The 12,613-nt window shown below is 37.3% G+C and overlaps 1 protein-coding gene across 4 annotated transcripts in view; it reads left to right on the top strand.

Annotated features, from left to right (window-relative positions):
* The window catches only part of NHS (NHS actin remodeling regulator), a 340,052-nt gene that overhangs the window by 280,464 nt on the left and 46,975 nt on the right, over positions 1-12,613 (top strand). For all 4 annotated transcript variants that reach the window (XM_074359290.1, XM_074359291.1, XM_045516346.2 and 1 more), the window contains exon 3: positions 8,219-8,352. In XM_074359290.1, coding sequence (XP_074215391.1) covers positions 8,219-8,352 — 134 coding nt within the window. The remainder of the gene's footprint in view (positions 1-8,218; positions 8,353-12,613) is intronic.

Genomic DNA, 12,613 nt, shown 5'->3' on the forward strand with positions numbered 1-12,613 from the left:
ATAAAAGAAAACCATCAAACCACAAAAGGAAAAGCAAAAAGAATAAAGGAACAAAGAAGAAATACAAAATCAACTGGAAAACAAGGTTTAAAATGGCAATAAATACCAATCTATCAATAATTACTTTGAATGTCAATTGACTAAATGCTGCAACCAAAAGACATAGAGTGTTCTTGGATTGGAAGAATTAATATCGTTAAAATGGCAATACTACCCAAAGCCATCTACAGATGTAATGTGATCCCTATCAAATTACCAAGGACATCTTTCACAGAACTAGAACAAATAATCCTAAAATTTATATGGAATCACAGAAGACCCTAAATTGCCAAAGCAATATTGAAGAAGAAGGATGAAGCTGGAGGAATAACCCTCCCAGACTTCAGACAATACTACAGAGCTACGGTAATCAACGGCATGGTATTGGTACAAAAACAGACATATGGATCAATGGTACAGAATAGAGAGCCCAGAAATAAACCCACAAACTTTTGGTCAATTAATCTTTGACAAAGGAGGCAAAAGTATACAAAAAAGTATACAAAATGGAGTAGACAGTCTCTTCAGCAAATGGTGTTGGGAAAACTAGACAGCTGCATGTAAATCAATGAAGTTAGAACACTCCCTCACACCATACACAAAAATAAACTCAAAATGGCTTAAAGACAAATATAAGACAAGATACTAAACTTCTTAGAAGAAAACATAGGCAAAACATTTCCTGACATAAATCTCAGCAATGTTCTCCTAGGGCAATCTACCCAGGCAATAGAAATAAAAGCAAAAATAAACAAATGGGACCTAATTAAAGTTACAAGCTTTTGCACAGCAAAGGAAACCATAAGCAAAGCAAAAGGACAACCCACAGAATGGGAAAAAATATTTTCAAAAGATGAGACTGACAAGGGCTTAATTTCCAGAATATATAAACAGATCCTACAACTTAATAACAAAAAAACAAACAACCCAATCCAAAAATGGACAGAAGACCTAAACAAGCAATTCTCCAATGAAGACATACAGATGGCCAATAGGCACATGAAAAAATGCTCAATATCTCTAATTATCAGACAAATGCAAATCAAAACGACAATGAAGTATCACCTTACACCAGTCAGAATGGCCGTCATTCCAAAGTCCACAAACTATAAATGTTGGAGAGGGTGTGGAGAAAAGGGAGCTCTCCTACACTGTGGTGGGAATGTGGTTTGGTTCAGCCCTTATGGGAAACAGTATGGAGATTCCTCTAAAAACTAAAAATAGACTTACCATATGATCCAGCAATCCCACTTCTGGGCATGTATCTGGAGGGAAATCTAATTTGAAGAGATACATGCACCCCAGTGTTCATAGCAGCACTATTGACAATAGCCAAGACATGGAAACAACCTAAATGTCCATCAACAGAGGACTGGATAAAGAAGCTGTGGTATATTTAGACAATAGAATACTACTCAGCCATAAAAAAGAATAAAATAATGCCATTTGCAGCAAGATGGATGGACCTGGAGAATGTCATTCTAAGTGAAGTAAGCCAGAAAGAGAAAGAAAAATACCATATGATATCCTTTATATGTGGAATCTTTAAAAAATGACACAAATGAACTTATTTACAAAACAGAAACAGACTCACAGACATAGAAAACAAACTCTGGTTACCATGGAAGAAGGGGGTGGGAAGGGATGAATTGGGAGTTTGAGATTTGCAGATACTAACTACTATATATAAAATAGATAAATGAGTTTATACTGTATAGCACAGGGAACTATATTCAATATCTTGTAGTAACTTACAGTGAAAAAGAATATGAAAATGAATATATGTATTTTCCTATGTGACTGAAGCACAGTGCTGTTCATCAGAAATTGACACAACATTGTAAACTGACTATACTTGAATAAATATTTTAAAAAGACAGAGTGTCAGAATGGATAATAAAATAAGAACCTATAATATGCTGCCTCTAAGAGACCCACTTTAGGGCAATAGACATGTATAGACTGAAAGTGAGGAGGTGAAAGGCGATATTTCATTCAAATGGAAATGACAAGAAAGTGGCAGTACCAATACTCATATCAAACAGAATAGACTAAAATAAAGGCCATAAAGACAAAGAAGGACACTAAATGATAAAACGATCAATACAGGAAGATGATATTATACTCATTAACATATGCACCCAATATAGGAGCACCTAAATACATAACACACATACTAACATATTTAAAAAATTGATGGCAATTCAATAAAAGGAGATTTCAACACCCCAGTGACATCAATGGACAGATCTTCCAGCCAGAAAATCAATAAGGCAACAGAGACTCTAAAGAACACAACAAAACAGTTAGAGTTAATTGATACCTACAGGACATTAGATCCAAAAAAAACACAATATATATTCTTTTCAAGGGTACACGGAACATTCTCTAGGATAGACCACGTATTAGGACACAAAACAAGCCTCAAAAAATGTAAGAGGATATAAATTATCTCAAGCATCTTCTCTGACCACAACAGAATGAAACTAGAAGTCAACCACAAAAAGAAAGAGAGAAAATAATGATTACCTGAACACTAAACAACATGCTACTAGAAAACCAATGGGTCAATGGTGAAATCAAAGAGGAAGTCAAAAAGTACTTCCAAACAAATGACAATGAAAATGCAACCATACAAAATCTATGGGGGGAGGGTATAGCTCAGTGGCAGAGTGCCAGCCTAGCATGTATGAGGTCCTGGGTTCAATCTCCAGTACCTCCAATAAGAAAAATAAATAAATAGATAAACCAAATTACCTCCCTCCCCTCCAAAAAAAGAAGTTATTTAAAAAAAAAAATCTATGGGATGCAGCAAAAGGAGTCCTAAGAGGGAAGTTCACAGTGATACAGGCCTTCCTCAAAAAAAAAAAAGAATCTCAACTAAAAAAATCTGACCTACCACCTGAAAGAATTAGAAAAATAACAAACAAAACCTAAATTCAGCAGAGGAAGGAAATAATAAAGATCAGAGAGGAAAATAAAACAGAGATTTAAAAAACAACAAAAAAATCAGTAAAACCAAGAGCTGTTTTTTGGAAAGGATAAAAAAAACAGATGAACCTGTAACCATACTCACCAAGAAGAAAAGAGGACCCAAATAAACAAAATAAGAAAGAGGAGGGAAAAACTACTGATATAACTGAGGAGAAATACAAAAAGAAAAATCATAAGAAAATACTTGTATACCAACAAAATGGACAGCCTAGAGGAAATGGACAAGTTTCTAGAAATATACAGCCTACCAAAATTGAATCAAGAAACAGATAAATATGAACAGACCAATTACTAGAAGTGAAATAGAATCTGTAATTTAAAAAAAACTCCCTGCAGACGAAAGTCTAGGACCAAATGGCTTCACTGCAGAATTCTACCAAATAGACAAAGAATTCATGATTATCCTTCTCAAACTATTCAAAAGGATTGAAGAGGAGGGAACACTCCTAAAGTCATTCTATGAAGCCACCATCACCCTCATACCAAAACTAGACAAATACACTACAAAAAAAGAAAGTTACAGGCTAATATCATTGATGAATATAGACGCAAAAATCCTCAAAAAAATTTAGCAAACTGAATCCAACAACACATAGAAAGGATCATACACTATGATTATGTTGGATTTATCCCAGGGTCACAAGGATGGTTCCACATATGCAAATCAATCAATGATACACCACATCAACAAGACAAAACCACATAATCATCTCAATAGATGTAGACAAAACATTTGATAAAACTCAACATCCATTCATGATTAAAAACTGTCACCATATTGGGTATAGAGGGAACATCTCTCAGCATCATAAAAGCCATTTACAACAAACCCATAGCCAATATAATACTCAGTGGTGAAAAGCTGAAAGCCTTCTCACTAAATTCTGGAACAAGAGAAGGATACCCACTCTCACCACTTCCATTAAACATAAGTTTTGGAAGTCCTAGCCACAGCAATCAGACAAGAAAAAGAAATAATAGGTACCCAAATTGGAAGGGAAGAGGTAAAATTAGCATTGTATACAGATGACATACTATATATAGAAAACCCTAAAGACTCCACACAAAAACTATTAAAACTAATAAATGAATTCAGCAAGGTAGCAGGATGCAAGATCAATGTATAGAAATCTGTTGCTTTTCTTTACATGAACAATGAAATAGCAGAAAAAAGAAAGTTTAAAAAATCCAATTTAAAATCACATCAAAAAATAAAATACCTAGGAATAAACCTAACCAAGGAAGTGAAAGACCTATACACTGAGAACTATAAAACAGTGATAAAGGAAACTGAAGATGATACAAAGAAATGGAAAGATATCCCATGCTCTTGGATTGGAAGACTCAATATTGTTAAACTGGCCATACTACCCAAAGCAATCTACAGATTTAATGGGATCCCTATCAGATAACCCATGACATTGTTCACAGAGCTAAAACAAATAGTCCTAAAATTTATATGAAATCATAAAAGACTCATAATTCCCAAGGCAATTCTGAGGAAAAAGAACAAAGCTGGAGGCATAACCCTCCCAGACTTCAGACAATACTACAGAGCTACAGTAATGAAAACAGTGTGGTACTGGCTCAAAAGCAGACATTAGATCAGTGGAACAGGATAGAGAGCCCAGAACTAAACCCACACACCTACAGTCAATTAATCTTCAACAAAGGAGGCAAGAATATACAATGAAAAAAAGGCGGTCTTTTCAGCAAATGGTGTCCGGAAAGCTGGACAGCCTCATGTAAACCAATAAAGTTAGAACACTCCCTCACGCCATACATAAAAATAAACTCAAAATGGCTTAAAGACTTAAATATAAGACATGATACCATAAAACTCCTAGAAGAGAACATAGGCAAAACATCCTCAGACATAAATCGTAGTAATGTTTTCTTAGATCACTCAGTCTCCCAAGGCAAAAGAAATAAAAGCAAAAGTAAATGAATGAGACCTAATCAAACTTGTAAGCTTTTTGCACAGCAAAGGAAACCAACAAAATGAAAAGACAACCTATGGACTGGGAGAAAAATGTGCAAATGATGTGATTGACAAAGGCTTAATTTCCAAAATATACAGACAGCTCATACAACTCAATACAAAAAAAAAAAAAAAAAAAAAACAACAAAAACAAAAACAAAAAAAACCCAACCCAATCAAAAAATAGGCAGAAGACCTAAACAGACATTTATCAAAAGAAGGCACATATGAATGGCCAACAGGCACATGAAAAGATGCTCAACATCACTAATTATTAGAGAAATGCAAATCAAAACCACAATGAGGTATCACCTCACACTGGTCAAAATGGCCATCATTTAAAAAGTCTACAATATAATAAATGCTGCAGAGGGTGTGAAAAAAAAAAAGGGAACCTTCTTACACTGTTGGTGGGAATGTAAGTTGGTATAGCCAGTAGGTAATACAGTATGGAGGTTCCTTAAAAAACTAAAAATAGAGTTACAATATTATCCAGCAATCCCATTCCTGGGCATAAATCCAGAAAATTGAAAACTCTAACTTGAAAAGAATGCACCCCAATGTTCATAGCAGCACTATTTACAACAGCCAAGACATGGAAGCAACCTAAATGTCCATCGACAGATGACTGGATAAAGAAGTTGTGAGATATATATATAATAAAATGGGATATTAGCCATAAAAAAGAATGAAATAATGCCATTTGCAGCAACATGGATAGACTGAGAGATTATCATACAGAATGACTAAGTCAGAAAGAGAAAGCAAACATTATATGTCACATATATGTGGAATCTTAAAAAAAAAAAAAGACAAATCAACTTATTTCCAAAACAGAAACAGACACAGACATATAAAACAAACTTATGGTTACCGAAGGAAGAGGAATGAGGGATAAATTAGGAGTACAGGATTAACAGATACATACCACTATATATAAAACAGATAAACAACAAGGATTTACTGTACAGCACAGGGAACTGTATTCAATATCTTGTAGTAACCTATAATGGAAAAGCATCTGAAGCTGTACACCTGAAACTAATGCAATATTGTGAATCAACTATAGTTAAATAAAAAATTTTTTTGAAGTCTTCCTGATGAACAGCTGTGGAGGCAGTTTAGCAAAGACCACCTACGTGGGGATGAGGACTTTCCTCTGGTTGTGAATGGGAATCAACATTTGTCTAAAGAATCCCAAGCAAAGGATGATGAGAAATACTGCCACGTTTTCCTGACACAGACCAAGTCAGTAGTTTGGCCTGTCACTGGGCTTCCCTGTCTAATCAGACATGGACAGAAATCAGAAAGCTCAAGAGTGCTCAGGTACTGGTTTAGAGTGCAGCACACTGAATACAGCAAAGAGGAAAGAGGCCAGCATTAGGGAGGCCAGCAGAAACAAGCAGCAGGACCTAGAGAAGGTCCCAACAGCGAGGGCACAGCACTGTGTCAGTGCCCACACAGCCCATGGGAAAGATAGGGGTTTAGAGTACATTCTAATGTTACAAAACCAGACCCTACTGAAAGCATTAATTTCTTCTTTTCAGTCACTCAACAAACATTTATGGAGAACCCACTATATCACCAGCACAGAAGGGCACAGAGAGGGAAACCTGAATGTACTCTGTTGTCCGGCGGCAGACTTCTAGTAAATAGGCAGATTTATAGAGAGATCCTGATTTTTATCAATACAGTGATAGAGATGAAATGGGCACTGGAAACCATAGGGCCTTCAGAGAAAGGGCATGTGACGCCACCTGAGAGGGTCAGTGTAGTTAGTTCTGTTTCCTAACACAGGTAAAAGAGTAAGTAGTGTCTTATGAGTAGCCAAATATTCTATATTCTTTATTATCAATGTCCAAAGAATTAGAATGTGATCAAATGTAATTATAATCAAATAATAGAAAATCCAAGCAGTCTTGCTCTGATGAGTGAGGTGTGTTTGGACCTTCCAGAGTTATAGGTCAAGCAATGGTCAAGATCAGGGCCCTGGGGCCAAGTGTGTACCACTGATAGCTCAGCAGTGACTGAGCCTCCCTGATCCATTTAGGCATCTACACAAGAGGGATGCTATCAGTGCCTACTTTGTGCAATTGTCAAGATGATACACGTGAGAGCTTTTGCAAACCATCTTTGGTGTGTGGCAGTTGCTCAATAAATATTGGGCATCATAAATATTATTGATGTGCTGGATAATGGCAATTGTAAACAACAGAAGTCAGATTAAGGCATCTGCTACACAAATCTGCACCTTGGTCACATGAGCGGGGGTCATGAGATTTCAGGCCCTAGGCATCAGTGTGGGCTGGGTTTTGGCAGGCAGGGCAGCCTCTGGTGTGGCCAGTATGTTGGGCACGGTATGCTTTGGGGCTTGCTGAGACATCCAGAAACTAAATTGTGCTCCTGGTGTCTCACTGATTCTTGTTATGAAGTCAGGACCACTTCACCCCATAGAAATTTCTTGGCTTTTCCCAGAGGTAGCTTTATTCCTAAATCAGACAACTGTCATAATTGGAATTCCTTTACTTTCTCTAAGAGCCCAGGATTTGAAAGCCACCTGAGTATTGCGGCAGACAGGGCTTAGATGGCTGCAATGGTGTGCTGGTCACAGGTTCTCTTAAAAAAAAAAGGTAATAAATAAATAAGGCCCTGATGTATAGCATTCAGCAATTTCTGTGGTATAAATACTCCCACCATGGCCTATTTCAAGTTACCAACAGTTTAAAAACTGGCTCACAAAATTCCTAAACACATAGCCATCCGTGCTCCTGAGGCACTGTGAGCCGGCTCCATCACCCCCTGGATGGCTGTGAGCATCTGTCCCCCACCACACCCTGGGGGGCTCTGGCATGTCTGTGCCGACTATCCACCACAGGACTGTCAGCAGATTTTACACCATTGTTCTAGATTTTTTTTTTTTTTGCTCATGTTGTTTTGAAATGAGGCACACTGAGAAATATACTACTTTCTCCAAACATCTTGTACAACGACTATGAGATGGACCCACTGAAATATAGGTGTCCAACTTCATATTAATATGAAATGAAAGTTTAGTTCAGAACCATTCTGAAAATATTTAGTATACAAATGAGCTAGATTACCAAAAACTCACTTTTTTCCAGCCTTTTGCTCATCCTCCCACAGGGGAAAGAGAAATTGAAAATGCCAAGTTTGTTTATGTACTATTGTTTTTTCTGCCCCCAGAACACCGTAGCCGGAGTGATCGTCGGGAGCAAAGAGCTGCTGCCCCCCCTTCCGTAGCGGTTCCTCCACTGCCAGCCTACCCACCAACTCACAGCCAGAGGCGGCGCGAAGTTAAGGACCGGCACTTCTTAACGGTGAGAGTGGTGGCCAGGCGGCAGCCCTGTACCTGCTGAGCGGGAAGTATGAGTGGGTCTTGGGTCAGTTTCCCTCCTCCTACTGAAGGAGCCTGAAAGAGCTGATCATGGGCATTTGAAAACTGAATGTTTTACCCTGTCATTACTGAAAAGAATGCCTCTTATTTTGGAATAGAGTGGGGATATAGTTTTTTTTTAGTTAATTGGCTACACAATGCAGTAAAGCAATAATAGTTAAGGACTCTGAAATCAAAGAAATTAGGAATGTGGGATTAACAGATATAGACCAGTATATATAAAAGAGAAACAACAAGGATTTACTGTATAGCACAGGGAACTGTATATAATACTTTGTAATAATCTATAATGGAAAAAAACCTGAAAAAAAATCTATAACTGAATCACTTTGCTGTATACCTGAAACTAACATAATATTGTAAGTCAACTATACTTCATTAAAAAAATAAAATAGAATCAGGGGGAAAATTGCTTTAAATCCTAGTTCTTATATATATGAGCTGAAAGATTTAGTGCAGGTTACTTACCATCTTTGCCCTCAGTTTCCTCATCTGTAATATGGGGATATTAATAGTATCCAGCTTATAGGGTTTGAGGGTTAAATGAGATAAGGTGTGGAAAAAACTTAGCACAGTTCCTGGCATTCAGTAACACCTCAATAAATGTTAACTGCTGCAACCACTACTGTTGTTACTAGTCATGTGATAGTGTGGCTGACTCGGTCAGATGAACGGAGAAAGAACTTACATGATGTGAAAAAATACCACCTGAAAATGAATCATCTCATAATTTCATGCTTCCCATTCTATAAGGGAGGCTAGTTCTTCTGGGTAACCAATTACCACTGGAAATGTCAACCTTGCCTGGGTGGGTGTGGCTGTGACTCAGCTCAAGCCTGCAAGGATGGATCAGTGATGAAGCTGAGCCCAGCTCAGAATACCTGGAAACACCATCACGCCAAGTGTGCCTTCTGAGGCCTCAGTGGTAAGGCCCATCACCCTAGGTGAGCACTTTGTGCCTCAGGGCAGGGCATGACTGAGGCGAGGGACTGTGGTTTCTGTGACCAAATCGGCCCCTACAGCCTGCCTGACGAGCTGGGTCCCTGCTCCCTTGTCATGCCAGTTGGAGTCCCAAAGTCTAACAAGTTACAATAGTGTGGGTACAAGTTGAGGTTTTTATTTGAAATTAAGGTTGTATGTATAGTTATAAACCCTATACCCTTATGGCCTTTACAGTATGAAACAGATACAAAATATTTGGGTCACATGATGCCAAACACCCAGCTGAGAACAAAGTTCATCTTAATGACTCTCCTGATATAACATCTGACAAAACAGTGAGACTGATCAGTACATAGACATTTTTCCTACTTGTGGCTGGATAGTAGGCTTCACGTCCCTCAGGTTCATCAAGCATCTACTAAGCGTCATGCCACACTCACACACCGCTGCAGTGCAGCCCAGGGATAAGGACGAGGCTCTGAGGGCTTTCTAGGTCTTTATATAGAGCAGTTACACATGCTAGTGATTTGTCATAAAAGCCTCTGCTCAACAAAAGTCCTCATTAAGCTCAAATCTGCTTGCTGAAGCATTTGTTTTTAATGAGGTATTTTCTGCATAAAAATGCTAAAAATATTTTTCCCATTCATTATAACATGTTTTGTGGCTCATTAAGTTGGTTTTCTTGGTGGGGGGATGTGGGAGAGAAGAATGTTGAGCATTTACGGAAATGACATAAAAATATTACCCTTTGTCTTAATCTGCATAATTTTAATAATGTCTAAATATCAAAGTAAGACTGTACGAAAAAGCTTAAAATAATGAATAGCAATGAGGGTGCTTCATTGACTCAACAAACATTAATAAGAGATCATACTTAACATAAACCAGAAAATTTACCCATCTCAATGATAATACTTAGTATTTCTAAGTAATTTGAGGAAATTTTAACTGTTTCATTTGAGTTTGGGTCACCAAGTTCATTGGAAAATTTTCCATTCAAGTTGCATCCCTCAGACGTGGAGCTGACTCAGACTAGAACACAATTCTATACACGAAGCTTACAAGGTCTGTACACTGCTGCAAGAGAAGAGCCGTAAGGATAGGGATAGGGAGATTGTAGCCAAATTGCTAGACAGACATTTTCATAGGCAGCAACTCTTCTTTCATCTGTGAGACTTTAGTTAAGCCATTTTTTCCCCTTTAAAAAAAAAGCATTCATAATGAGATTCTGATATAAGGGGATCGTCCACAGTTCTGCAAGCTGTTATACTGTACTTTGGTCATTAAAGGCACAGACTGTGAAGCCAAACTGACTGGAATTGAAAACCAGCTCCACCATTTATACTAGCTGTGTGACCCTTGATGAGTTGATAATTTCGGTGCTTCAGGGATAATAAGAGATAGTACCCCGTAAGTCTGAAACAGGGACTGAATGTGTTAATACATGTAAATGGTACTTGATGCATAATAGGCAACTAATATCTACTAGACATCATCTTCATCATCATTACTATTAGGTAATCAAGTCCCTGATGTATCACTGATACAGTGGTTAAGATCATGCTTCTAACTAGGTTTAAATCCCAGCTCTGTCAGCTGAAATTCAAGAAGTATCTCCTAATTAAAGCCCATTTAGAAGTCCTCCTTCATCAAGGGTAGCAAAGAAGGTGATTTCAGGCCCAGATGGTTTCCTGAAGAATTCCATTCAACTTTCAAAGTCCAGATAATCTCAATGCTCTATAAATAGTTTCAGCACATCAAAAATTAAGAACTTCTCTATTTCTTATATAAACATTTCCTGAAGGTTTGATACCTAAACCTGATAAAAGATAGGAAGGAAGGCAGGAAGGACCAATATAATGACCAATATTAGTTCATTAGTACTGATGCAAAACTACTAAATTAAATGTTAACAAACAGAATACAATATCATATACCATGACTAAATGGGATTTATTCCAGAAATGTAAGGGTGGTTCAATATTAGGAAATCTATGAATATCATATACTATATTAATATATCTAAGGGGTAAAACTTCATATGATTATCTCCAAAGATGCTGGAAAGGCCTGTTTAAAAAGACGAGAAAATAAGAATTGAGTGGTACTTCATTAACAGGATAAAATATATGCCTTAGTCCTAAGGCAAGTATCTTACCTAATGGGGAAACATTAGAGGCATTTCCATTAAAATCAGGAATAAGGCAAGGATACTCACTATCTCTGCTACTAATTAGCATTATATTAGAGGAATTAATCAATGCAGTTAAACAAAATTAATCAATTACACACATAAGCATTGGTAAAGAATAAGTAAACCTATATCTAGTTGCACATGATATGACACTATACTAGGAAAATCCTAGATAATCAATGATAAAATTAATTGAGACAATAAAAGAATTCAGTAAAGTAGCAGGATATAAACACACAAAACTCAATATCCTTCATTTACATGACAATCAGAAGACTTAGTGGTATAAAATAACTCCATATACTGCAATACCAATGAAGATTAAATACTTAGGAATTAATTTATCACAAATGTGCAAAACCTATATGAGAAAACCTTTAAAGCATTCCTAAAAGACACAAAATTAGACTTTCTCAAATGGGAGGACATCCCCTGTTCTTAGAAATAATGATTCAGCACTATACACAAGTCAGTTCTAATTTATAAATTTAACACTATCCCAATAAAAATTACCAATAAGCTTTTTAAAAAATAGACTTAGACCCATTGATACTAAAGCCCTTATGGAGAAATAAGCATTCACAAATAACCAGGGGGAAATCAGGCTAAGATGGCAGAGTAGAAAGACCCTGGGCTCACCTCCACTTATGAGCACACCAGAACCACAACTATCTGCACAACATGGAAAAGACCGAAACCTACCAAAAAAATCTTCAACAATTAAACACATAAAAAAGGAATGACAATGAGATGGGTAGGAGGGGCAGATTTGCAATATAATCAAGTCTCATATCCCAAAGTGGGTGACCCACTAACTGGAGAATAATTATAGTGCAGAGGTTCTGCCACAGGAATGAGAGTTCTGAGCCTCACTTCAGACTCCCCAGCTTGGGGATCCTTCACCAGGAAGACAAGCCACCAGATCATTTGGCTTTGAAGGCCAGCAGTGCTCAATTTTGGGAGCTCCATAGGACTATGGGGAAATAGAAACTTCACTCTTAAAGGGTGCACACAAAAATCTCACACACACCAGGATCCAGGGCAAAAG

This window comes from Camelus bactrianus, chromosome X, assembly GCF_048773025.1.
Source record: "Camelus bactrianus isolate YW-2024 breed Bactrian camel chromosome X, ASM4877302v1, whole genome shotgun sequence".
In the NCBI taxonomy this organism is placed as follows: Eukaryota; Metazoa; Chordata; class Mammalia; order Artiodactyla; family Camelidae; genus Camelus; species Camelus bactrianus.